The 27,886-nt window shown below is 32.7% G+C and overlaps 1 protein-coding gene across 26 annotated transcripts; it reads left to right on the forward strand.

Annotated features, from left to right (window-relative positions):
• Positions 1-813: 813 nt before the first annotated feature.
• Positions 814-27,235, forward strand: LOC111053358 (serine-arginine protein 55). Of its 26 annotated transcripts, none has more exons than XM_022340257.2 (12): positions 872-1,047; positions 2,574-2,697; positions 4,461-4,531; positions 8,350-8,445; positions 10,513-10,539; positions 10,940-11,009; positions 15,861-15,934; positions 19,872-20,060; positions 21,573-21,611; positions 23,190-23,288; positions 23,556-23,657; positions 25,252-27,235. In XM_022340257.2, exons 2-12 carry the CDS (start codon positions 2,575-2,577, stop codon positions 25,340-25,342), a joined length of 981 nt encoding a protein of 326 aa, XP_022195949.1. In that variant the 5' UTR covers positions 872-1,047; position 2,574; the 3' UTR covers positions 25,343-27,235. The 26 variants fall into 26 exon arrangements, with proteins under 26 accessions (XP_039288191.1, XP_022195965.1, XP_039288200.1 ...); XM_022340233.2 differs by lacking the exon at positions 8,350-8,445 and adding an exon at positions 8,495-8,626; XM_022340240.2 differs by lacking the exon at positions 8,350-8,445 and adding an exon at positions 8,495-8,626 and having other exon boundaries at positions 875-1,047; positions 2,555-2,697.
• The last annotated feature ends 651 nt before the right edge of the window (positions 27,236-27,886 follow it).

Raw genomic sequence — 27,886 nt, forward strand, 5'->3', positions numbered from 1 at the left:
GTTGTACTTAAAAAAAGTATTTATAAACAAGTACTATGATCAAAAGCTAATTCATCTCAAGACATATTTGCAACTGTTAAGCCCGAGTTGAAAGCAGTTAAAGGTCGAGAGAAAATCTATATAAATGTTCCTTGAGTTATTAATTATTGCATGTGTCATCACATGCCAATATCAATTGATAATCCACTCGACTACAGAAGTACATACTGATTTATTATGAATAATTCAATAGTCTGATTTTTATAATATTATTATTAGCATATGAAGGAAACTCCTTTTCCTGTTTTATTATTCTTAAAATGCAAAATTTTAAAAAGCATTATGAAATTTATGTTTTCACCTGTCAAATTTTATGATAATCTATTGCAGCGTTTTGCTGTAGGCTAAATGTGAAACATATATATAAACACATACATAAATTTAATAAATAAATACATACATAAAGAGAAATGCAAACCAGTCGATTTGAATCTTAGACCACACATTACTTGAACAATAATTATTATTATCGTCATTAGGAGTGAAAGCGACCAATCAGAAGATTCTGGCTGTAGAAAAGAAAGGGCCAAGAATAAATTTTCTGTTTTGTACTGTCGGTGAAGTGTGAAAACGTCTTTTGATGTTGTCCCACTTTGACTATCAATTTCGACAGGGCTGCCAGCAGCATAAAAAATGTATCACACTTATATATAATTTCATATTCCATGAAAATTGTGCAATCATCAATTCTTTTATCACCAATATCATCAAATATAAGTTTTTATGAATCACTCTTTTCAAGAATTAAACAACACTATTAGTGCTGAAACTAGTACAATCTCTGTTTTCAGTCCTGTCAGCCCCGTGGTAGAACTTCCTTTCCGTCAACTCACTTCCTGTTTAGAAGCATTTCCACAAGGAAAGAAAAAGCAAAGCTGTAGCAGCTTTGGTCAATTGCAGCCATTTTGTGAGGTTGGCTGTTGTACTTTAATTCATTGAGTGCATTATTGATGTATAGTATATTTAGTTGCTGCTTTAAAACTCAACAGATCTTCTACTGATTACAAGGTAATAATATGTTTTTGTTTTTTTGTAGTTTCTTGAATGAGACATCCATTTTAATATTTCTAACATAAGATTATTAGCAGCTCTAATAGCTGTTGAAAACAGCACATTTGCTTTGTGGCATTATTGAAATACTTGATTTAATAGATGAATCTCTTAGCCTTGGGTACAAACATTATACATTGTTATGGTGATTAAGAGGAGATGCTACAATAACTTATTTCTTGAATTGAAATCAAGGCCTAAAATTACAGTAGCTACTGGCGTGGTACTTTTTCAGTAAGGTTTATAATAATCCTGTTGATTTTCTAAATTTGGCATTTGAATTTGTTAATATCCATAGCATTTTTTTTGAACAGCGCCTTTTAGTTCTTTTTTGTAATTTGTATAACCTACTTTAGAGTTCAAAAGTTCAATGAATCTAAATTTAATTATGATTTTATGAGTTATTAATGTAATACTGCTAATTAATTCAGATATCTTTAATTTAATGAACTACAGCTTTGTCATTACAAATTTAAAATATATTTTGTCCCTATCTATTCATGTCAAGTTATTGCTAAAAACCTGCGACGCTAAAATTGTCTGCAATTTGCATTTTTCTTATAAAATAATGTGGGTCAACGCTCTTTCATCAGCTCAGAAAAGTTCTTCAAGGATAAGTGTTTACAACATTGATTATTGGTGCGGCCTGCATCGCAGTTAGTTTAAAAACTATTGGAAGCCTATTTATAATTATGGACCTTGGGTATGCCGTCCTTGACTGTCGAATAGCTTTTTAATGCAATTATAAACGCTTTTAAAAGACCATATTATTGAATTCAGTTCAGGAAATGCGATATGTGCTTTTATGAGCGTGTTATGAAATGCGGATTATTTAGACCGCAAATCGTAATGGCAATTTTTGCGCCTCAGTTTTTCTGCAGTATCTTATTAAGTAATACAGTAGTATTATACGAAGAATGTATGCAATTTAGATTAGCGTAGTAATTTTCAGTAAAAATCTCAAGATTCCGTGTTTTTCTACCTACTATTTTATTTTCTCAAAGCACTTATCAGGCTGGCCTCTAACTTAATGTTTCACATGCTAAGACTGTCAGGCGAACAAATGAGTCTTCTCTGTTCACCTATATAGCAGTGGTTTTGCCTGAAAACTCACGTTATCACTAACAGTCGCTGTTCAGGTTTTTGACTGTTCAGTCGTAACTTGAACATTACTTCAGTGGCTAGCTTTACACACTTCTTTACATTTTTGAACATCCTTTCGATTGAACAATGACTTGTACTAGTCACTTTTTTAAGGCCTATTAATCAAGTTACCTTTAACTCAGTAAACTCTCAAAAACTCTTGAACGTGTACTTTAGGTGCATTTTAAGAGTATTATTATTATTACATTTCATCGATATTCATCTTCTTCCAAATCTCCTACCTTCCTTCTGCCTTAAAGTGTGCTGTTTAGTATAGAAATGGAAGAGTTGTGTCGAAGAGCAGCTTAGTTATTGCTGACAGTTGTTTTATTTCATTTAAGAATGGGCACCAGAGTATTCGTTGGTGGCCTAAGCTACCGGGTGCGAGAACGCGACCTTGAGAGATTCTTCCGGAAATATGGTAGAATCAAGGAGGTGGCCATGAAGAATGGATTTGCATTTGTGGTAAGTTGTAAGGATTACAATCATCTCATTCTATACCGTACCCTTTGTTCATTGCAGCATGGTAGGTTCTCGAGTGTATGTTGGTGGCCTTCCATATGGTGTCAGAGAGAGAGATCTAGAGAAATTTTTCAAGGGATATGGTCGAACTCGCGATGTTCTTCTCAAGAACGGTTACGGTTTCGTTGTAAGTACTAATAATTGCTATTTTTACATATATATCTACGTAAATGTCATCAGCAATTTATTTGGGAATGGGTCAATTTGAACTAACTATTGCATTTTGCAGTAGATACTATCCTACATTCAGTAAATAAATTCCCCTTGAATCCTTTAGAAATTGAACAACCAAAATGAATGTTTTAAATCCCAAATTAACATTATTCTTATTATCTGGATAGCATAATATTTTTTATAACAGTTCCATAAAGATTGCTAGTCTGTATTTTATTTTTGTGAACAGTATTTTTTATTGAAAAATAATTTGTAAGTTATAGCCTACTAGGCCTACATGCGATGCGATACAGCTCTCTTCATCTGTATGCCATATGAATGAGCAATCAACCATGGTGATTCTCTTTCTTCTTTTTTGTAGTGCAATTTAGCCTTGATCTCCAATTTGACTACTTTTGTCTTCAACTATATTTCTATAGTAATCGATTTTTAAGTCTTGTAATAATGCTTAATCTTAATTGAATTTTCTTCAATATTCTGACAATTTCTTCTAACGTTTTTGAATATTAAAAGTCTCATTTGAGGACTGTAAGTTCTTTGCAAAGATTGCTATAGGCTATATTGAATGCAGTTTATTACTTTGACTTGACTGACTTTTAACTCGTAGAAAACTTTTAGAAAAGTTTTAAAAGTCTCAATGTCAATTATTGTTCGTAATGCATTTATAATTCCCTTTTTTACTTTGAGCTATGAAGTAAATCGTTAATATTGCATGTTGTTTTTATTAAAAAATATGTCCTTTGAATCTTTACATTGAGTGTTTATTTTCACACCTGTTTGAAAAATATTTCAACCTACAATTGTGGACTAAAATTTATTTTTTCTACTTCACTTTCCAAATTGCTAACTGTCTAACTGCTAATTCTAAATTAAGGAATTGGAAAAACCTGGCATTTTACTAAAGTAATACTAGAATTATTATTCTTTTCTTGCATGTCTGTAAATTATTTTTTAAATATGATTTACCATTTACGTAATAATATAATAGTTTAGTATTAATCCTAGGCTATATTGTTGATCATGCTAGTGTGACCTTCTACTGTAAATTTTGTGATAAACAAAAAAACATTAACATTTAATTTTATTTCATTGTTTATTATCAGTAAATACATTGAATGCGTGTTTTATTACACTATCAATTTGAATAATTTTTGTCACCATGAAAAATAGAAATTTTTATCTAATTTAGATTGGATAAAATTGATTAACTAAAATCTTGAATTGATTGAAATTTTTCAATGATGATATAAGATTAGTATGTATGATTTTTAACAATTTATGCACTGCAAATGTTCATGAAAATAACGTTTCCATTATTTTGATATTTTGAACTACAACTGCTTGAATATTGTTAACGTCTTTTGTTTCTCTTTATCAAACAATCGCAAAGATATAGTAATGTAATAATGAGTTTCTAAACAGATTAGTGCAATAAAATAAGATAATTATTAAAAATATTACAAAATCAATAAATCTGAGTAATTTGTCCGTAATCTAAAAAAATATTGAATGTTTTATTTTTCTCTTTTCAGGAATTTGATGATTATAGAGATGCCGATGATGCGGTATATGAATTGAATGGAAAAGAATTACTTGGAGAAAGGTACGTTATCATCAAATTCAATATCACTACTAAAATTATGCGTGACCATTATTTTCTGAACAAATCATTTTTATCATAATTATTGAACATTTTTTGGGACGAAAATTTATATGAGAGCAGTCATGATTATGTCAGCAGTTTCCAACAGGAACAAATTCCTGATTCTTCTAGTGTATTCTTCCTCTTTTGAAACTCAGTGCTAAATCAAAATGGCACCGCATTTTGTAACAAATCAGTTGGAAGTTGTATAATTTATTTCTCTTAATGTAGCAAAAATGTAGAAAATTTATTTTTGGTGATTGTTTGTTTTTAATAACTCTGCTTGAACGTGAAATTCATATTGATTACAAATGATTTAAATCCAAAATATTTGAAACAGTTGATCGTTTCTATTTTTATCAATACTAAATTGCCATATTATTCTCCTTTTAATTGCAGTGCAGTCTGACTGTATTGGAACTAATGAATCTTTTATGTACAGTTCAATAATGTGTACCATGTCAGTTGTAATCTTGTAATTTATTAATTGTTCTGTAATCTTCCAATTGATTAATTATTTATTGTTATTGATACGAGAACTTTTCAAGTTTGGAACTGACCAATTTGTAATTGAATTAAATTATTTTTTAAAATATTTTTTTTATTCAGGTTCTAGGCTGAAATTATCTGTATTAATTATTGGGATTATCCTAATTTTCTCAAAAAATGCAACTTTACTGAAGTGTTTTATTACTTGATGATCCGGAAATTTATTGATTTCTTCGGTTTGATAAAATTGCGTTTGAGCAGGGTTATTAAACTTATATTTATTATTTCTTTGATTCATTTTATACTATATAAATGTTATAGTATTGAATTATCTAGAAACTATGAAGAGCCTAACAATCTAAAAAAATAACACAATGATTTAGTTCTGATAAAACGGGTGCCCTAATTGGTACTTATCCAAACTATTTTTATTAAAGGTGCAAATCCTCAGCGACGACTCTTATGATTTTAGCCGCATGGCTGATTCTATGTAATCTATGGATAATAAACTCTATTTATCTATATAATTATTTAGACTACAGACTTGGAGCGACTAAAATCTTGGATTCGTTGCTAAGGAAGTATTGCTCCTTGAAAGTAGATTTTCTCGTGTCACTTAACTAATCCTTACAAGCTGTTGTAACAAACGATAGTATGCAATTTTTCTAGTTGAAACTTCTAGGCAAGTTTCCCTAAATCCTTTAATGATTTGTGTTGTCAGTTTAAAATATTGTTAATATTTAAGAACTATATTTTACTTAGGATTTCTTTCTGGTACAATTTAATCACGCAACTTCACCTCCAAATTATCTCAGTTGAACACATCTAAACCAAATCTACTCTCAAAATTTCACGAAGCACCAATGTCTTGTTTGAAGCGCACGACTAAATTTAAATACTTACGAAAATACAGGGTGGGGCAGAGTGGACTCCCTGATATGATCGGTTAACTGTATAAAAACCATACAAGATTATTACAAAAGCTTTTTATTCCTGAAATATAAATACAATTCAATTTATTTTTCATTAAGTTTTAAAAATGATATCGTCCAGGTGACGACCTTGACGAGCGATGCACATATTCAGGCGTTCCATGAAGTTTTCAAAAACTCTACGCAGCATATCTGGCGTTATTCCAGTGATAACATCAACAATTGCTTCCTTAAGGGCTTCCAAGGTCCTTGGTCGAACTTTGTAAACCTCAGATTTGAGGTAACCCCAAAGAAAATAATCGCATGGGCTTAGATCGGGGGAGCGAGGGGGCCATGAAACATCCCCTCGTAATGAGATCAAGCGGCCAGGAAACCGTTGTTGCAGAAGTTGGCGAGAGCGACGGGCGGTATGAGCCGTGGCACCATCCTGTTGAAACCAAAAGGCTTCCAAATTATTTTCCTCACCATACTCCTCAATTCTGGGGAAGAAAAAGTTCTCCAACATCTGACAATAGCGCACAGCGTTCACAGTAACGGTTGCACCTTCCGATTCAAAAAAGTAGGGGCCAATTATGCCTATGGTGTCCTCACACTCTTTGGTTGTCCGACTGGTTTTCTAGGCAGTGCAGATCCTGTCGCCCGTACACTTGTAATCCATTTCTTTATGGTTTTAGCATCGGGAACACTATCATGACGATTCAAACCAAACCGTCTACGAAATGCACGCTGGGTCGCCACCACACTATCCTTATTTTTAAAGAACGTTTCGACTACAAAACCACGATGCTCGCCAGTCCACGGCATGGTGTCTACTAATAATGGCGTCTTTTCCCCCACCACATGGAACCTCTCCCACTCCGCTAACTCACGCGCGTACTCTTCAGTGACTGATTGAAACTAGGGAGTCCACTCTGCCCCACCTTGTATTATTAGAATATTTTGTTTTCAGTTTTAATAATTTTTGTGCGTGCTTTCAAGTATTAATGACAATTTTTATTATTGTCGATTGATTAAAGATTGTTGTAACAAAGTGTTGCAGTATTGTCAGAATTGTTGTCTGGTTGTGGGCGGGCATCTGGTCTGATGAGATGACGATAGATGCTGGTGACGTGGCGTTGCGTTGCGATGAGTAGGCCTATTAGCGGGGTATTGTGCGAAAGGTGGAGCGAATGTGTTCTGAGGTGATAGCAGCACAATAATCATTCCATTATATATTATTGTTATATTGCCGCTTCCCTCGTGTTCCTATTATTATTCGACATTATTCTGGTAGAAACTATTGAGATTTAAATTAGTTTTCTACATAAAAAATCATTAATTGTACTAGAACATATCTGAAGGCTCATAAACAACTGATTTACAAACTCATCCATTCTATGAAAATTCCAGTTTCTTCTTACATTTTTCAAGTTTTAGGCCTACTTGATTTTTCTTTTATATTGAATGATGCTAAATCACTGTATTCCATAGTTTTTTGTTTTTTATTTAATTTTGATGTCTCAATATTTTCATTTCATTCACTTTTCTCTATCAATTTTACATTCCACATATCTTACATTATTAAAAGTAGTTGATACTATTTTCACTTTCTGATGACCCCATCCAAATTTAATATTCATACAGTATTGCTCTGGGCTTCACCAAAAATTTATTGATTCATTAATAATAATAAAACCACAATAATAGAATCATTGGATTGAAAAAAATCATCATTAATTATTTCCGGTATCAGCACATTCCTGATTATAAATGAGCTTATTCCACTCGTTCAAGATAACATTCATCCAGACAGTTGATTTTGGTTGGTGCAACCAGCATTCTTATGTTCCAATGATGATATTAATTTATCATCAATTTTTCCACTTTTTTATTACACTTGATGTTTATTGTTTACTGACGATCGAAACACTCTTAAAATACAATATCATTATTTCGTTGATTCATTAAGTCAATTGAATGAAAGCCAGCAATTGCTAGTTCCAAGTAATTTTCAAGCAAATGCTATGATTCAAGTCAGCAGTATAATTGTAATTGTATAGCTAGAATCAATGACTAGTTGCTAGTCAATAGGTTCTAGTTTTTATTCAATCGACCCATTATGTAATACCTTAGATAGTGATTAAATTAATTTTCGCATTGGAAGGAACTAATGATGATTATTGAAAGGAATCTATTCTAAAACTGAACCTCTGTAAAAGAAATATAGAAAGGAAATAATGACTATTATTAAAAGGAATATTTTTCACTACTTGAGCTGTGGTGTTTTGGAATGAAGTGTGTGTTTTTAGTATTATTGTGCTGCGCGTGGAGTGTTGACTGGCTGCTGTGGACTAGAGGCGTTTGTTGTTGGTGTTCTAGGGTAATAGTGGAGCATGCGCGCGGCACGGCGCGACGCGGGGGCGGGGGAGAGCGCTACGGATCAAGTCGACGACCGCGATCCGCGTGGTACGACAAGTAAGTAGATGATCATTGTCGCTCACTCTGTGTCGCTGTTGTGTTGCAGAGTCTGTGTAGAGAGAGCGCGGGGCACGCCTAGGGGCAGCGATGTGTGGAGGGGCCTGGGGCGCAGTCGAATTTCGGGCCCACCCTCACGCCGCGGTCCCCCCAGTCCCCGGCGCGGATCAAGAGGGGACAGGTACCTAGCCACCAAACCACCCTACCTACCCCACCCCACACCCCACTAGTATACTATAGTTTCGGTAGTTTAATACAATACATCAATTATTCTTATTGTTATTTCGTAATACATTTAGATTTTCCTAAACAATACAATTTGCAATAATGGCTAAATGCAAACAGTATAACATATTTTGGGTACTTTCCTTTTGAGGGGAACATTAATTTTAAGGGAAACTTTTATCAATGTGTCTGCCTCCATTTCTATATCAACGAATGGAAATATGAAATATATCGCAAAATCTCGATGTTTACAGATCAGAAGATTGTAACACTAGAATGAAGACTGGGATGCACACATTCAATCCCTGGTCATTTTAACATCTACTTACTAGATATTTTTGAAAACTTGTTGAATTTGATTCTTCCATTGAACTTCGTAGTATTGCAAAGCGACTTTACATTATTAATTTCTATGTTGTGCTATTGAATTAAATTAGATAGCCTAAGTTTGATCTGTTGAACAAATGCAGAAAAACTAAAGCTATGACTAAGATACTTCCTCCAAACATAGCTGAAGGTTATCATTTGTTGGTATCTTTGTAAACGTCTCATTAAGCACTATTTAGACTTATACATTATTTATTTAACTATTAAATAGCTTGATGTAACATAATTATTTAGAATGAGTTGAACTACCGAAACTGTAGTATTTCCTAGGATTTAAAACGATTGTGATAGCACAAAGGATTAATCCTTACTCAATTTCATTAGAAATCTCAATACTGCAGTATTGATATTGAGGATTCAGTTGAATAAAATCTATTCTAAACTAACATTTTCATTATTAGTTCAATAACTCGAAATGCGTCATTATTATAGATTTTATTTTTCAAGGAGACAGACGAGAGTAGAAGATTTTTGCTTATCTCGTTTTTCCTTGAAGTCGTCATTAAAATTAGTTAGCTAATCTTCTCATTGACTAGGATTGATCGATTTATAATAATAATTATTCATTCGATATGGTGAATCAAACATTGAAATATTGAAACATCCATCTGATAACTGTCTATGCAGTTCGAATGAAAGGATTAATCTAGTAAAATCTCGGGCTTCCCTAATCCTTATACTCTCCCCTTACATGCTACCTGTTTTTATATATTTTTTCAATATTACATCCTAATTTTTTAGTTAAATTCCTCTACCATACCACAACAATAAAGTGTTTAACAATTTAACTTGAGCTTATCCCTCCCAAGAAAGTGGGTTGTGGGGTAATATATTATTAGTTTTAAGTTTGTTGAAATGTATATTGATTTTCTAGTATTTTAATGTGCTTTTTTGTCCATTTGAGTGGCCAACTATATTTCTTCTGACAGAAATTGAAAATGATTGTTAGTCATTGCGAACTGATTTATTGCTTATATCAGATTTGCTTGTTTAATTTTTCAAATTCTATTTGTAACTTTATCATCTATATGGTGAGTTTCGATTTGTTGAAAAGGAATCTTTAACTAAATAGTTTTTTGATTATTCACTTCTCCATTCGAATACGTGATGAAAATCAGGTACGAAATTATGTCTGTGCTAGTTTTGCTCAAGATTTTATCATCAATATCTAATCCTAGGAAACAATTAGATAACTAGCCATAATAACTAGAGCAATTCTTGGAGAGTTTTATGAAAAGAACATGGTAAGACTCATACGTAAAAACTTTGATAATCACATAAGAAATTATTGTAATCATAATGGAAATGAATCTAGAGAAATTCGTTTGTCTGTCCAAGTATTAAATCAACTTTTAATATATGCAAGTGTTATAACTATATGAATAATAATCTGTGTTACCACTGTCTATTGTGAACGCATTTTCTAACAATTTTCTTCTTTTTTTCTTCTTTCAGAGAGCCTGATCACCGCTATCAAGATAGGTATGTGTACTTTTCATTACTTTTACCAATTGTAATTATAATATAATTTCCGTAATGATCTAGTCGTACCTTGGAAAATATAACTACTATTATCTTGTATGTATGGACTTGTTTTGGGTTTAATATGTTCATGATGAGCAGTATCATCAAGCCCATAAGATTCACAGTAATCATAATCAACTGATCCTTTTGAAACTAATAACAAACGTTGCAATCATTGAACTTCTTCAACATGACTTCGATTAAGTGTCTCATACATTAGTTTTTGTCCAATCGGTAATTTATTTCTGTAAATGTTTGCCAATGTCATCAATGCAAGAAATCGTTTCCGTTCCATGAATATAAATCGAAATCTTCCGAATAATTTTGAAATGAATCTAATTCATAAATTTTGTTTCAGATATGGACCACCGACAAGAACTGAATACCGCTTGATTGTGGAAAATTTGTCGAGCAGAGTCAGCTGGCAGGTATGAACAACTTACTCAATTCACATCATTTCATATTGGATATTTAAATTTCTATAGAAATATGAATCATCAAATTTCATCATTCAAATGCATGCAAAACATGGATTGACTAGCTTTTTAGGAAAATAAAATTTCACACAGTCATTAAAAACCGTAAAATTATTCTCACATTGATGGATGTTGATTGAACTTGGATTTTTCCTATTCGACGTGAAGACCTGCCACCGTCGACCGCCAGTGCTTTGCTCTGAGATCGTATACATGCCTAGGGAGTCTGATTGTATAGGGCGCCAAATGAAAAACGCAGAAGCACAAGAATTACCTTCAAGCCGGCGTCTTCTGGAGAAATTTGGATTGGAAACGATTCTATTGTTTTGAGGAAGATTGTTTTGGAGAAAGGCAGATCGCGATTTGACTCGCCAGGAAGCTTGGACCATGAGCATTTGATGTGATTGATGCCTGCATTGATGTATTTTGTGATGGGAAATCACAGAATGGAAAATGAGAATTGAATGAACGAGTGAGAGACTAAAGTTGGAAGCGAGATTTTAGAAGCAACGTTGATTACAAATATTACGATGATGTACATAAGATGTTGATCCAAAAATACGTTGACATGTTGGTAACCTCTGCAGGGACATGGAACGATAATGCGCACTAGGATTGAATCCGGCGAGGAGGAAGACATTTCCGTAGTCCAACCTTTACGGGGGAATTGCTAAGTTCTATCAACTCCATCATATGTGTAGCGTTGAATTCACATTTATACTAAGTACTCGTTCAGTTATAGATATTCATTTGAAAATCTCATTGACTAGATATCACACTATGATTCATTCATAAGTTGCACATTTTAAACCTAGAAACCTTTGTTCCTTTCCTTGAAAAGAAGCACTGTTCCTTCCTTGTTTCCCGTTACCTTTGCAGCGTGAAACAAGGACTAGATGATGATGAGAGGTGTGGTGGAGTCAGTGACGTGGGGACGAACAATCCTGAGACGTGTGACACGCGGCATGACGTACCGAACAACCCAAGGAGTCAACGCCTCTATTGTGGACCGTATCAAACAACCCAAGGAGTCTCTTGTGGCACGTACCGATCAACCCAACGAGAGACATCTGCAACCAGAAACCAATTTCCTCGAAAACAACACAGATACCTTTCCTTGACTGATACCTAACCTAATTCTTACTCTGCCTCTAGTATTAAAATCCTAGCTAACATCTGTCAGTGTTGATCTCATCCTTTCTGATGATGAATTGATGCTTATTTGTATAAACATGACACTATTTTTTTCCCGAAGAGAGCCTAGTCCTCTTGGCGCCATCGCCTCCAGGCACTCTTGCCATTATTGACTCGTGATGATGATGACAACCAACCACAGCCGAGGGTTTTAGGGCGTGGGGTCAGTAGACAGGTGGCAACCAATGGCATGTGAGCGAATCTGGTTAAAGGCGTGGCTTATCTTGAAGAGATGCAACCTCACTCACTCACTCACTGTGAGCTGGAGCTGAGGCAGGCGGACTCAGCCTCAAACGATGTCCCTCATCCAAATCCCCTGTTGTGTGCGTGCGTGCTGTTCCCGTTCCATTATCTGTGCGCTCTCCCCAGTGGTTCAAGGTAATTACCGCTGCTATTCTTCACAAATTCATTTCATAAATCCCTCAACTATCTTTAGGACTGAATTGTTCTCATGCAGAATTCTCATACGTTGAATGAAACTTGCTATATTTGGAAAAAACCCAATTTCTAACACATTTGAATAAAATTTCTTCGAAGTAGTTAATAATAAAATAAACTCGAAGTAGTTAATTGATACTTTCGGGAATGCAGCTTATATTCATAAATCTTTGAATTAATTTTTTGAAGTTTTAATATTTAAAATTTTGACGATTTCAAATAATAGTCGAAAATCTGAGAAAAAACATCTAGTTTTCTAAAGTATTTGAAATCATTTTCCGTCAATATTTGTAAAATGTAGAGTGGCATCACCCTTAGGCGTTATTTCCCTTGAAATATTCTACAAAGAAAAAAACGAGCTATAAATCAATAACTCGATAGTCCTGAAACATTGGTTCTCGGTTAACTGAATATTATTTACATAATCATGCTCAATAAATTCTTGGAAAAGATTTTTACTAAAAGCCCATAGGCTTTTTTAATGATAATTTTCAAGAACCATTGTTCTAATATTAATTTTGAATTGAATTCTCTGTGCGTTATATTGTTCTTTTAAAATGTTTCAATTCCAAATGCGTGCCACTTATATCTACGGTTTTTTAAACATAACATGTACCAATGTGCTGATTCCTACAGCTAACCTCTTTAGAATATTACAATTACATATTAACAACCTCCCTTTGTAAGTACATAAATTGAATGATATTTGTCCAAATTGGAACTCCAAATATTCTATAACAACATTTTCAAATTTGTGTTGAAAATATGTCATAAACTTAGCAAGAACCTATCATGAGATTCTGCCTGGGAAAAGAGAATGTTGAATTTCTTGAAATCTATGATGAAGAAATATGAAAACACTACACTAGTTCATAGTACTTTGTTTCTTAACATGATTTGATTCCAATTCTATCAGTCTGAACTATTCCATGGTTCGTTCTTGTCATCGCTCGTTTCGCCTCTGGATGTGGACCACCAACCTCTTAGATGATGATCTCTACTGAACGTTCGACCAAAATGGCAATTCTCTTTCACAAATCTTGGACTGCTGATGATTTGCAACTGATGATGTTGATGGATTTTGAAAAGAAGTGAATCAGTATGGAAATTGATTTGAATCCAGAAAAAATCTTCAGAACCAAATGATAAGATAACGAACAGAGATGTGGAATGAACGCAATCAGGATAATTTAGATGAAGAGAAAATTCTGCAGTCACGGACAAATAATTCTACCTCTGGTTCTACGCTTGGATGGATTCCTACCTGCATGAGAAGAGGATCATGAAAAGTTGATGATTGGATAGTATTGGAGTTTTTTCGTGCTATTAAACAATTTGTAACTCATATCTTGCCAATTCAGCAAAGAATTAATGTTTGAAAATGTTTCAACATTTTATGTCATAAAAATAGTTACTTATATAAATTTGAATAATCCCGAAAATATCAGCTCTCACTCACTGTCCTACTGAATTTTATTGCTTTCACGTTCCATAAGCTGAATAAATTGTAACTGTCACTTCCAATTATAATACTAAGTAACTAATGAATAAATAATAATTGTTTTACGATTTTATACATTGATAATTATGTAGCCAAGTAGATTGATTTTTCAAAATTAAAAAAGTTGAACGTTTTAATATTATATTCTCCATGATGTGGGAAACAAAATCTTAATTCGCTTGTCATTAACTATAAAGAAGATTCATAGGAACTTTATCTACAATCGTATATGATTACTAAAGTATTTATGTTTTATGCAGTGAACTAATGCAAATGCATTATCATTGAATAATATTACTATTATTGTTAACTTTCTACAAATATTATTACTATTTATAACTTTTTATAGTTTTAATTCTCTGAAAAAACAGTTGAAATAATTTCACAATAAATTTGAATAGAATCACTCAGAACATTCAACATTCTCTTTAATTCAGATCTGTAAACGGTAATAGCATGTTGCAAATTCAAGATACTGTTAATTGTAAAATTCAGTCGAATTATGCATCTTCTTGAAAGGAGTTTGATTTGGTAAAATATATAAACTGATTTTTTTGAATGAATTTTTCATTAAGCTCTGTAAGTAATATGAGTTGATGGCACTGGGTTTTTTGTTTTAGACACTGGAGCTTTGCGCAGGTATCTTGTATGATATGTGGTTTTTTTATATTATCAGGATCATTCTTTAGGATAATATAATATATCAGTCCAGGCAATGATTGCTACAGTCAAATAAGAGGATGTAGAGGGAAAAGTTTGGAAGACAATAATTTTTGACCCAGCAGCTCTCTTTAAGGGTAGTATGGAGGATATCAAAAGTCAGCACCCCTACCCCTGTGTTTTGATATGTTTGTACCACAGTGGATAGGGGCGGGGACTTTTGATAATTTTCACCTCTTTACAACCCTAAACAGAACTGCGGGGTTAAAAATTGTCTTACAAACTTTTCCCTCTATAACTCATCGTTGACTGGACTATATTGTAGCTGTACTAAGTACCATTAGCTATATAGACTCTTGCTGCTGTTGGTTTTTATTATCAGTGACTGAATTCCATTGAATTTCAATGATAGGCACACTTTAATATGGCATTTATAATCAGTTCTGTTGAATTCCTACAGATGGTTTATGTTATCGATTTTCAATGAATATTACCCAAGTGGTTAATACCCATGTCTATTAAGGAGTCTATTTGGATTTGTGTTTTGTCTCTCAGTATGAGAAATTTTCTTGTAAAATGTTTTTTTTTACTTTTGAACCTATAAATCTGAATTCGATCAACACGTGCAAAATTTGAGAATGACATTGAAATTTTTATATATTTATTTTTCAATACAATCAGTTGGAAGTCAATAACTTTTTACATCTTGCATATTATTATAATCTCTTTTGAGTTTACTAATCTACTGGTTCTTTCTTAGATGTACACTTACAGTTTTTTCTGTCTTGAAAAATCTTGCAATATTTTGCAATGCATTTATTTGTGCTCTCTTTATTCTGGTGATGTTGTTTTCATTAATTATTGAATTCCTTATGTGTATTCGAATGAATAAGATTTTGAGCAACAATGATACATTGGTGTTCTTTATCCTCTAATTGCGTATTCCTCTTGATTATGTTTTAATTGGAATTCAAAATCTTTTCTAACGGTTTATTGTGTCTTGCTCATAGGATTTGAAAGATTTCATGCGGCAAGCTGGTGAAGTGACCTATGCTGATGCACACAAGGATAGAAGGAACGAAGGGTGAGCTTTCCTTCGATATTTTTTCATTGTCAATTTGCATGTGATATTAGCATTTTTTAGGTTATACTTGTAACATATAATTGCCATCGGCAACAAGATAGTTACAATTTTTGCTTCAATCTTGATTTTCACTCCTCTTTCTTTCTCTTGAGAATTTTTTTTCTCAAATTTCAAAATATTCTACCCAACATTTTGTATTGTTCTTGTTGAATAATTATGAAAAGCGCAGATAGGGACAACTGATTGTATTTTGATGTCAAAATCTGAGAAAATGATCTGATATGCGTCAGCTTCTGTATTTTTCAAGTGTATGAACTGGAATGGTAGATTATGTTGGCTGAGTAAATTTGACAAATATTACTTGAAATCTATTTAAGTCCACTATTGGTTGATTGCCAGTCATTGAACCAAAATATGCAGTGCTATGAAGTCTTATCTGTCGATACAGTAGTTGAAATTATGCTTATCATCTTCGGATATAAGATAATAATTTGATGACAACCTTTTCAACTGATTAACTAAACTACATAAGGTTTTGGATTCAATATATTATATGAATATCTGGCTCCTAGTAGATAAAATCATATTAGATTATTTGTACTATTCACTTCAATTTTATCAAAGCACAATGATGAAATCAACAGATAGGGACAACTGATTGAATTTGATGTCAAAATCTGAGATTTTTATTTCCTGATGTGCTCATTTACAATAGGGTTCAGGATAGTTCAAATTGCATTTTAATATAATAAATAATGAAATTGCTCAATGTGCCAGTAATAAATGCTTATGAAGTTGAAATGATGCTTACATCTTTCGAGTCAGTTCATTTTGAAGAAACCCTATTTAACTGGTTAATTTCATAAATTATATTTTCTCAACTCTTTCTAAATAAATTTAAGTTGATGGCTGTTGAGTCTATGAACATTTATTTGTAAAAGAACGCAGGTCCATAGGTTTTAGTTTTGATGCACGTATGATGAAATAATCAGATAGGGACAACTGACTAACGTTGATGTCAAAATCTGAGATTTTAAAGTTCTGATGTGCTATAAGAAATGACAGTCATATTCTAATCGAACCACTATATTTTATTATCATTACATGCCTATGTCTATGAAGCTAAAATGATATTTACATCTTTCGGGTCTGAGGAGTTTATTTGATGACAACCGTTCTACTGATTAACTTCATTGATTGTTCTGAAATTTAGTTAGGAACTCGGAAAGTACAAGCTCGTTCTCGAACCACTATATTACTCACACCGATTCCCTTCAAAATGCAATTAACGCACATATGATGAAACCTTCAGATAGGGACAACTGATAACAAGTTGATGTCAAAATCTGAGAACTTAATTTTCTGATGTGCTATTTGTTCAATTTTATTTTTTAATAATTATTGAAGTTGTAGCAGGCTAAATAGCATTATCTATGATAACAATGTTGTAATAAATTTATTTGAGAAGCTTAAATGATGCTTACATCTTTCGGGTCTGAGTTAATTTGATGACACCCTTTCAACTGATAAGCTTCTTTTGCTGAATTCTATGTAATTGGGGAACAATATTGACTTAATGAATTATGAAAATTTGATAATAACTGCTATGAAGTTGAAATGATGCTTACATCTTTCGGGTCTGAGAACATCTGATGCCAATCTTTTGACTGATTAACTTCAAACGCTTTGTCTCTTAGAATTCCATTCAGTAATTAATTGGACTTTGATAACTCTTCTCTATTTTTTTCCTTCAATATTGAAAATATAATGTATTCTTTAGAACAAACTATTTTTTATTTATTCGATTAGAATAAAAAAATATTCAGTCTAATAAGCAAGCTACTTTGAATGTTTCATTATACAAAAGTCGATCAGAGTTTTTCAATGTAATTAAGATAACTTACCACTTATTATCATTTATGCGATTCTTTTTATGAAGTTTGAATGATGCTTACATCTTTGAGTCTGTGACAACTTCTCAACTTTCTTCATAATATTGATAATATTCTCTCATAATATTAATATTCTCCCATTCCGGGAGAAGTAAAAGAATTGATTTTAATAGGTGAGCTGTCTCTATCTCAAATCTTTCGGTGGTAACAATTTCCCATTCGATGATAGCAATGTATTCATGCAATTGATTAATTATTCTCAATATATTCCTAGAACACAGTCATGTTCTGAAACTCACTGAAAGCACGCATGATGAAACCAACAGATAGGGACAACTGACCACTGTTGATGTTAAACTCTGTGAGATCTCGAATTTCTGATGTGCTTTGAATAGTCGCAAGTGTCTTAGTTCATTGTAACCATTTACTCTTGTTTCACTTGATATTCTATCTGTTTATCTAAAAATTACTGATCTTCAAATGCGTTTGTGTTGTAATATTATCACGTGTTCACATGTTGCATATTATGCCTGTTGTTTCTACCTGCATTGTATCTATTGTCTATAAATAAATAAATGAATGAATTATGTTATAACTATAATTTCATAATTCAATTTATACAGTTTCATATACTGTATGTCAATTGTTTATTCATATGAAAGTCTCATTATCCCACTTCACTCTCAACTGAATCCATGTGGAACATATTATCCCTTTTACATTATTTGTTACTTGAATACAATTAGCCAATTTCCAACAAAACTATCTTGCACAACCATTGATAGATTTAATTTGGATTATTCATATCGATGAACGTGAAGAGAAATACCTATAGTTTTTATGTCATCAAACATCTTTTCTTGATTTTTTCACAATAATATAATTTATGTGGGAGGGTCGAAACATACAGGAGCGGAGAAGGAAGTAATGTATGTATTGTTTACTTGTTGGTATTTTAAAGGATATAACATTCATAGATTTTGTTCAAATATTTCAGAACATAGTGGAGCGGCGAAGATAGGGTTAACAGTAGAAGGAAGATTAGATTAGGATCTATATTTCACTGAATATTTCAAGTGACCTTGGAGAATTTATATTATCGATTGAAGAATCTAATTTAATTAAATAAGTTATAAATCATAATTAAGTTATTCATTCAAGTATGTTACAATCTGACGTATAAACTAATTTACAATAATGACAGTATAGCTATTTATTCAACGATTTTACCTAGTATCGAAAATTATTCTCAGCTGTGAATAACAAATAGTGAGTAGGTTTTTGATTTTGTATTAATTTTTTTTAAATAAGTGCAATATTTCTAAAGTTTTTAATTTATTGTGGTACATTCTGTGATTCATTTAAAGTATAAAATCAACCTTCAAAATTCGAAATTTTAAATCATCATTCCTGGACCGAAAATCAAGTAACGAAGCAGTGTGTGATTACATAACCTTATCTTTTGGACAACATTAACATTTTATCAAAATTTTTGGAGAGAATAGTACAGGCTCAGCCTAGTTTTTCCTCCAATGTCATAATTATATTATGATTATAGTATTTTATACAATAAATGAATGAATAATCACATTGAAAATTTAATGTAATTTGAATATCGATTATCTAATATTGTGATGTAACTATATAATCGGTGGTGTTTCAACAAATAATTGACGACTCTGAGAAGGATATAAAATGATATGCTTGCAATGAACACACGACCGGACGCGGAGGTGGAAATATTTAGATGCATTATGCATTATTTTCAAAACTCAGCTACCTTCTCTGCTACACTCTGCCTTCGACGCTCCACTATTTTTTGGCCATTTCTGTATGATTGTAATTATTGAATTATCTTTGTTTTATCTTCTCCGATTTTTCCTTGGATTGGTCATCTTTCCCTTCTATCATTTGTGTAATACTGTAGGATGTTAAATTAAGATGATTGCTCTATTAGGTTCAAATATTAATTGAGCAAATGACGCGCTACCTAATGATGAAAAATGTTCGACTTGATGTTTGATGGACATTGACTTGTGTTTCAGTGTGGTGGAATTCGCCACCTACTCTGATCTGAAGAATGCCCTGGACAAGCTGGACGACACGGATCTGAACGGACGCCGCATCCGCCTGTTGGAGGACAAACGGCGGTCGCGTCGCTCTCGCTCTTCCAGCTCAAGGTCACGCTCTCGCTCGCGCTCCCGGTCGCGTCGCCGCTCAAGGTCAAAGTCAAGGTGATTATTGCTCAAACATTTGAATGCAGTCAATGCATGCTGAGATGCTCCCAGCAGCTACTAACTGTGTTGTTCTTTATCTGTGAACTTATCTTGGAAGAAATAGTTCTCATGTTAGTCTTACCGATTTGTTATCGTTGATGAGTATTAAATAAAAAGAGGTGTATTCGTCACAACCACTCAGTATTGTGCCTGGCTTTCACGATTCAAGTAAGATGTTCTAGTTACTGGAAGCATGCTACTTAGACCGTGTAGACTCGTACTTGTACCTGTAAACTGTTCGAATACGTGTCCACACGGTTCAAATTACACCTGTTATTAATTTACTAGTAACTAGAACGTTTTTACTATTAATTAATTAGTAACTAAAAATTAGAATGGACTATTAATTAGTAACTAGAACGTTACTGGAATCGTAAAAACTAGTCATCAGCTTTGGGTTGTTTACCAGCAGCTCAAAGTTATCGTCCGGTTTCAACATTTAAACCAAAACCTAATCACTGTAAAATGTAAATTAATGAGGAATATTGTGTTGTGGTTCTATATTTCGAAATCAGAATTCATCGAATAGCTATCAGAATTTTTCTCATTTTTAAACGATTTAGGGTTGGAAACTTGACATAAGTTGGGACAAAGTTTTGTTTTGTATTATCGAAATTTGAATAGAGAAAGAAACGGGCCCGAAAGTGATGTTATCCAAACATGATAAACATGGCCACTCTTCATATATACCTCAGAAGTAGGTGTTCCCTGGCTTTCATTCAAAACTATGAAAACTGGGCGCCATCTCGCTATGTACTACCTACATTTATAACATTATTTACTTACTACATTTCACAACTTTCACTCGAAAGAAATAGTCTATTTAGAAGTTGGTTAGTCTTACCATTCGTTTCCGTGAAAAAATGAATGGACATTGTCACTATCATTTATTTATTGGAATATCGAGATGCTAGATTCATTTTTCTTGGTCATGTATATTCATTGAAATGACTAGAAACTGTTACAACCAATTATTTATTGAGGTACTAGTCTCGGTTTTTGTGCGAATATCTTGCATGCTCTTCATATTGCATCTTATTGAGGTGTAACAAGGGCTTTTCAAATGATTAACGTGGCGATCAATCTTTTTTTACAACTGTAAGATAATTTGCTTGAAAGAGAGTTACATCGACTCCAATTCGCTTATTTACACGCTCTTCTAAATAAGCAGAGAGTGGAAATTTTGTGATTTTCTTCAACAGATAGAAGTCATGCATGTATTATTGCCACGTGCAAAATGTAATACTTGAGAACAATTTTCATGAAAAACTAACGTCCCTCATTTCAAGCTTGAAGATCGATTGGGAGGTGTCTCAGTTTTGGATTGTATCTGTAAAAATTTCCAACATGGGTTTCGTATAAAATGTAATGATGTGTAAGTTAGTTAATCACCAGTCACTATGAACATGATTGCATTTAATGTACAATAATTGTAAAAATGGCCAAATGTGGAACTAAATGTTGTTTCAGTCACGCACGGCCAGTCACTGAGTCTGAGTCGAAGCGGAGGTGAGTCAACTCACAACCACGTCTTACATTGGTTTTTACTCTGTTGCTTTTTTTAAACGGCTAGGAACCTACACTATTTAGGCCTACCATAAATTCTCATTTTTTTCTCCACCCCAACTTCTACATTCCTTCTTGAGTCAGCAGAAGTGTTTTCAGCAGAGATGAAAGGTGGTAATCCCTTGATGAAAGAGATCCTACCCTTTCATTTATTAATGTGCTCCGCTCTTCTTCAATATCCCACGCATTTTTAACATTTCCTCTCATGAATGTTCGGTTCAACTGACATTTTTGAGTACTGTGATTTTTTTGAATAGTTTTGTCTCAATTCAGGAATTGTACTACATGCAGATGCATGGAATAGTTTTCTATTCCATTGATCAAGTCTCGCTGACTAGCATTACTACATGTAAATTTAGTCCTGTCTAAATCCAAAAATTAATATTTTTCTGGGATTGTTGTAAATTGATTCAATTTGGTTTCCCCAGTTTTTATAATAATTTCCAGTATGAAACAAATAGATTTGCGTGTTTCAATTGGAGTGTTTTTCTAAACGCAATAGGCACATCCTTATTATCCAAACCCTTCAAAAATATTAATTAGTTGCATTTTATGTTTCGCTTTCAATTTTATGTGATTTTTGGCTTGAAAAATTGTTTGATACGTTGATCTGCTGTTATGTTTTGCTTTGCCTTCATTCATGATTTGTTTGCTCCTTGTTTTTGGTTTTGGTCTTGCTTTGCTTAAACGAAATCTATTCTGAACAAGCTTTCAATTTTTGTATTACTAACTGTTCAAGTCATCTTGTGAAATGACTATTCTAACTCGTCGCATTGTATTTGTCTTCTTTTATTCGTAATTTTATTTGCATATATCTGATTTTAGGAACGTGTTTAGTTGTATTATAGGGATAATAAGATGGTTCTTAGGAATGAGAAGTGACTGAACTATGAAAAGGACCTCTTGGTGTTCGTGGTTATACTGGAAATACGGGCCAATCAGAACGATTCTTATTTGCTGCTTCACAACTGAAGCATGCTTTTCTAAAAATCCTAAACAAGTTTGTTTATTTATTTTTCCATATTGTACAATTATTTAAGTTTTGAAATTATACAACAATGCAATGTGAAGTTCTACTATTTGCAGGCTGAAGACTTGAAATAACATGTAAGAAGGGGTAAGATAAGGAGGGATAGGAGGTGATAATGCTATAAGTTACCGTAATCGCTTATCTTGGAAACAAAGTATAGTTTTCGAAGGTCATTGGAATTAAAATTTTGAAATTGAGTGAATTCAAAAATTGTACAATAGTTTTTGTAAACGGTACTTAAAGCTTTATTTGTAGGAATATTGAAGAGTTTGCTATTCTAATTATGGTTGGGTGGAACTCGAGTATTAGGTCACGATTTAATGAAAAGAAACCGTCCTAAAGTTGATTGACTGGGAAGATGGTGATCATGTTTATTTGTAAGTTATAAGATTATTTGTTATGATAGGTTTTTCCATGTAGATTATTATTGATTTTCTTGTAGATTTTTACAATAATTATGATTCGACTAATATGTTTTCTATGATTTTTAGATCAAGAAGTCGCCACAGCTCGAAATCGAGGAGCTCAAGAAGCCGCTCCAAGTCACGTGCTCGCTCCAAGTCGGCATCCAGATCCAAATCTCGCTCCAAGTAAGTCATCCATTCACATTTCTCACCCCACCAATCGTAGATTTTTGTGCTTGAAGCATTGTGTTCGTTTTTATCTTATTTTTTCATGTTTTGTTATCTTCATTTTTGTTGTCCTGTAGAGTTCTACATATCTGTAAAAAGCTTTTTTCATAATTTTCAATCCCATGACAACCATTTCAGGTACTTTTTTTAATCGCTCCCAATCAGGAGGAAATCAATAAACCCTTTTTTTAAATGTCATATTTTTTCTTTGGACTTTTTTTACAGATCTCGTGAACATAGTAGGTCTCGCTCTCGGTCAAAGACACCTAACAAATCCAGATCTAAATCCAGATCTCAGTCTGTTTCTAAAGTGAACAGAAGTTCAAAGTAAGTTCTAATGATTTTTCTTTGGATGTTAACACAATTTTCGGAACAAATCGGCCTGGAAAGTTACTAAATGGGAACAAGTTTCACACTGTTGACTTCCGAAGTCAAGTTACGGTACTCATGACTAATACAAACTAGTATCATTCATCTACATGTCTTCATATTAATTTTAAACTTCCTCTCACTATCTTTCAAAATGAACAGGACATTCTTGGTGTGTTTCTCAAATCTCATTTTCTTCATTTCATTCAAGAGTGGGTTATACATATTCATTTGGTTTTATTTTTCCATTACAATTTATTTATTTTTGGCTATTTGCTGTTGAATGTTAGAAATTTTTGTGAGAATGCTTTCGGTGGTCTCATATATAATCGATTCTTCAGAACTTCCTTGGCCAAGCGTGCTTGGCTAAGAGCGTTCTTGGAAATAGCTTATAAATTCTGCCCCAATTGTCTTACTTTCATTGTGGGTTCAATTTTGTTTGTAAATAAAAATAGAAATGGTGGTATAATTGAGTGGGTGGTATTATCTGTGTTTTTATCTTATCGCATCGTAACTTATCTTGAACTTGCAACTTGAAAAAATAATATGGTTAAAGGATTCTAGATTGTTTCATAAGTAGTATAAGTAGCATAAGTCTAGATATTTTCATCACAATTGCTAATAATGTCTTGGTTTATGTAATTCCAGTAATTAAACATATTTTAGTAATTTCATTGCTTCTAATGGACAAGCATTATTTCAACAGTATCAGCATACCGAACTACATTCCATCTCATTTCAAACTTGAATAAATCAGTTGCACGCTATGATATCAAACGCATCTTCTGAAGGCATGTTTTGTGAAAATAATATTTTTTTTATTTGGATTAATATCAATTTCTTAGTAGGAACTACTATAATCCATTTCGTGATTTCTTTGCAAATTTCTAATGTCTATTATTAAATTAATCACTAGTAAGATATAAATCTCTCCATTGAGATTCTCCATGGCTGTGCTGAAATATAATTTTTGTTTGAAAATTGATGTTTTTGAATAATTTTTCAGTTTGCCTGATTATTCATATAGCATCTTCAAAAGGCAAAACCTACGGTATATCCAGTTAAGAACTATACAAATTAGAATTTCAACTATGATCATTCTATTTATACAGTACATTTTTGACAATGGTCTCTTTCACTATTTAGGCAAAAGTAATCTATTGATATTGCTTTTCAAAATTCTATTCATCATTGATTAATGATTAACTAATATGGTTTATTCAGAGCATTTAGTAAAATTATGGCGGTTGTCAGTGCTTCCCATTACGTAAATTCGAGCAAATTCCCATTCACCAAACATCTGTTTGAACGGAAACGATTGAATGGAAATCGATGTAATGACAATAATTGACTCCCAATTACTGTTTGTCTCTATATTCCCTGTCTATAAGAAATAGATGCTTTACTTTCAACTATTTGAAGATGGAAGGTCGTTTTTGTTTATATTTAATATATTAGTTAGAATTCGAAATTATCTAATATAAATGATGCTTAGTTATTAGATCGTATTGGTTGGAAAACATAGATTAATATTTTTTGTTTTTGTGCACAGGTCCAGATCACAGAGCAAGGAAAAGTCCAAATCAAGAAGCCAATCGCCGGAGAGAAACGGCGACCACTCACCCGAACCAAAAGATGATTGAGGGTTCAGCATGTGCTACTAATTCAGTTTATTATTGTGTATGAATGAGAGTGAATATGTATGATGTAATAATAATAATTGACAAGTACATTATTTATATATATATGTATGTCAATGTGTTAATTTCAATTCTCAGTTATTTCTCAGCTCCATTATTATAATGTTTGATGAATCAGTGGTCGATAATAAATTGAATACCTGTTAGTGAATAAAGTAAGTTTATTTGGTTGGGGAGAATAGAATGCTGGTTGCAAGGGTCCATTGAGATGAGGGCTTTGGCCCAAAGTGTGTGAAATGCCACCACAGCCTTCTTGATGTGGTTATCAATATTCTTCTTCAGTTTCCATTTCCTATGCCGCAACTTGCATAACGTTTCAATAGAATGACACTTTGAACTGTAGGGTTCTTGATTAGCAGACACGAGTTCACTAATGAACTTTTAGAATACACACGTTTTTAGTATAAGTATTTAGTATTAATCTGAGGCTGTTGAAAAATCATGATGAATACTGCACAACAGTGCAAGCTCTTAAATAATGTATTCTGATGCATTAACTTGATGATGTATTAATAGAGTGTTATCTTCAACATAATCGGAATTACTATTTCATCAAGTTTCAATAGTTGTGATCAAAGTCATTCAAGTGGGTGCTTTCATACTGCATCATATATCTGATTCGGTTTTCTAGAAAGGAAAGTAAGCAAGCCATTGCCTGTACTTTAAAAAAGTAAAAGTCTTCTTATTTTCCTTCTCCATTATACACAACTTGAGACTTTTTCTAAATAGATACGACCAGGCAAAGCAATAGCAGATTGAATACCACTATACGAAAGTCCTCTTCAGTTTTTCTATTCCACTTTGTCATTCAATACTTATTTTACACTTGAATGAAAATTCTGATCAGAACAATTAGATATGTTGAGTATTTTCAGACACATTCTGCCTTTTCCAGTATTCATCTTGATTTTTCTCATTGAAATTTCACTTTCATATTATTTCTTTGAGGGTAAAGCAAGTGCCTCCGAACAAGATTAGAGCAACTCTAGCTTGAAAGCATCAGTAGTTTCAAACTTCTTATATTCACTATTTACTTCATTAAAACTGTTTTCTTCAATCATTGAAATATCACAAACGTAATTTGTACGAAATTTGTGTCAATTCCTAATGAATGTATGTGTAATAGTAAAATTTTGAAATCGAATCTGCAAGTCATCCAATCTCGTCTATTCCTCCATTACTATTCTCAGTTATTTCAATACATTAGACTTTGTAAGGGTTGACCTCTATCTGAATTTTAATCGTCTACAGTAGTTGTAATTTTCTATTCTATTTCTTGTAATATTAGCCTACACTTGATGAGAAAATGAGTGTTAATTATATAGATGTAGAGCATATTTGTAAATACAGTACCAAACTTATTAGGAATATGAACTTAATTGATCAGTAAAAACGCCTCTGCTTATTCTAATCAATTCATCACTTGATCATTTATTGTTTATCTATTTACTTAATTTGATTATCTTTGTATTTGGGTTGAGAGGATTCATTTTTATTCAGATTATTGAATTTAATTAGCTACATTTGATAAATTGATAATACTAATACAGAGTCGACTGATTATTTGTAGTAGAAACAGTTTACTGATTCAACATCATTTGCAGGCTTATTTGTCTGCAAGATTCATTCGGAAGCGTCAAGTTTAGTTGAACTGTATTAATTGAATTTCATTTCGAGGATATTTTGTATCTGATTTTGTTAAAAAATTGCTTGAAACAGTTTTCGTTTAGTTTTTTATTAGAATGTAGGATCTTGACTATTGCATGAGTAGAGATGCTTTTGAATGGATCTTGAATTTCTATTCTTAATAAATTTATTATTTTATTCATCAATAAATTGTATATTCAATTAATTTACCCTGACTTCTTCCTAGTGTTGAATGTAATTGGCATATAGGTACCTAACTAAAGTTTTAGTTTTGAAAAGTGGGATTCGATCAGAATGATAGTACAATAGCCCAGTCAATGAATAGAGAAAAACAGGGATTTGTGCATCAAATTAGGGGAAAGCTGAATTTTTGCAGGGTGTTAGTATACTAAGTACATAGCATGGAACCGAAGTATTCCCATCGTTAGGCTAGCTTGAAATTAATCCTCTCCAGAGTTCAAGCCATTTTTAAATCAAACAGTGGATGAAGACACTTCAAGACTACAGGGTTTATAGAGGATATAATGTGTCCTCAACCACTTCGAGAAATGGCTTGAATTCTGGAGAGAGGATAAATTTCTAGGCCATGGAAAAATTCCCAATCAGTGAGGTTGATAAGTCTTATTTGAAACTAAACTTCGCAATTTTAATCACTAGAATAACGGTGACGCTCTTCTGATTCCCTAGTGACTGAATTTCTGAGAATAATGTAGGCTTAATAGGCCTACTATGAATATGAGATCTTGTGAGTGGGAATGAGGGGATAAATTGATTCTCACTTCTGGTTGGTGCTTAGGTCCAACTTAAATGGTTCCCAAATGCCACATACATTACATAATT

Source organism: Nilaparvata lugens, chromosome 7, assembly GCF_014356525.2.
Source record: "Nilaparvata lugens isolate BPH chromosome 7, ASM1435652v1, whole genome shotgun sequence".
Lineage (NCBI taxonomy): Eukaryota > Metazoa > Arthropoda > Insecta > Hemiptera > Delphacidae > Nilaparvata > Nilaparvata lugens.

Excerpts from the sequence above, each read along its gene's own strand:
- LOC111053358 (XM_022340225.2), top strand. The coding sequence starts at position 2,756 with ATGGTAGGTTCTCGAGTGTATGTTGGTGGCCTTCCATATGGTGTCAGA. Across the intron at positions 2,882-4,460 it reads AGAACGGTTACGGTTTCGTT|GAATTTGATGATTATAGAGA; the intron begins GTAAGTACTAAT and ends TTCTCTTTTCAG. Across the intron at positions 21,612-23,189 it reads GAGTCTGAGTCGAAGCGGAG|ATCAAGAAGTCGCCACAGCT; the intron begins GTGAGTCAACTC and ends TATGATTTTTAG.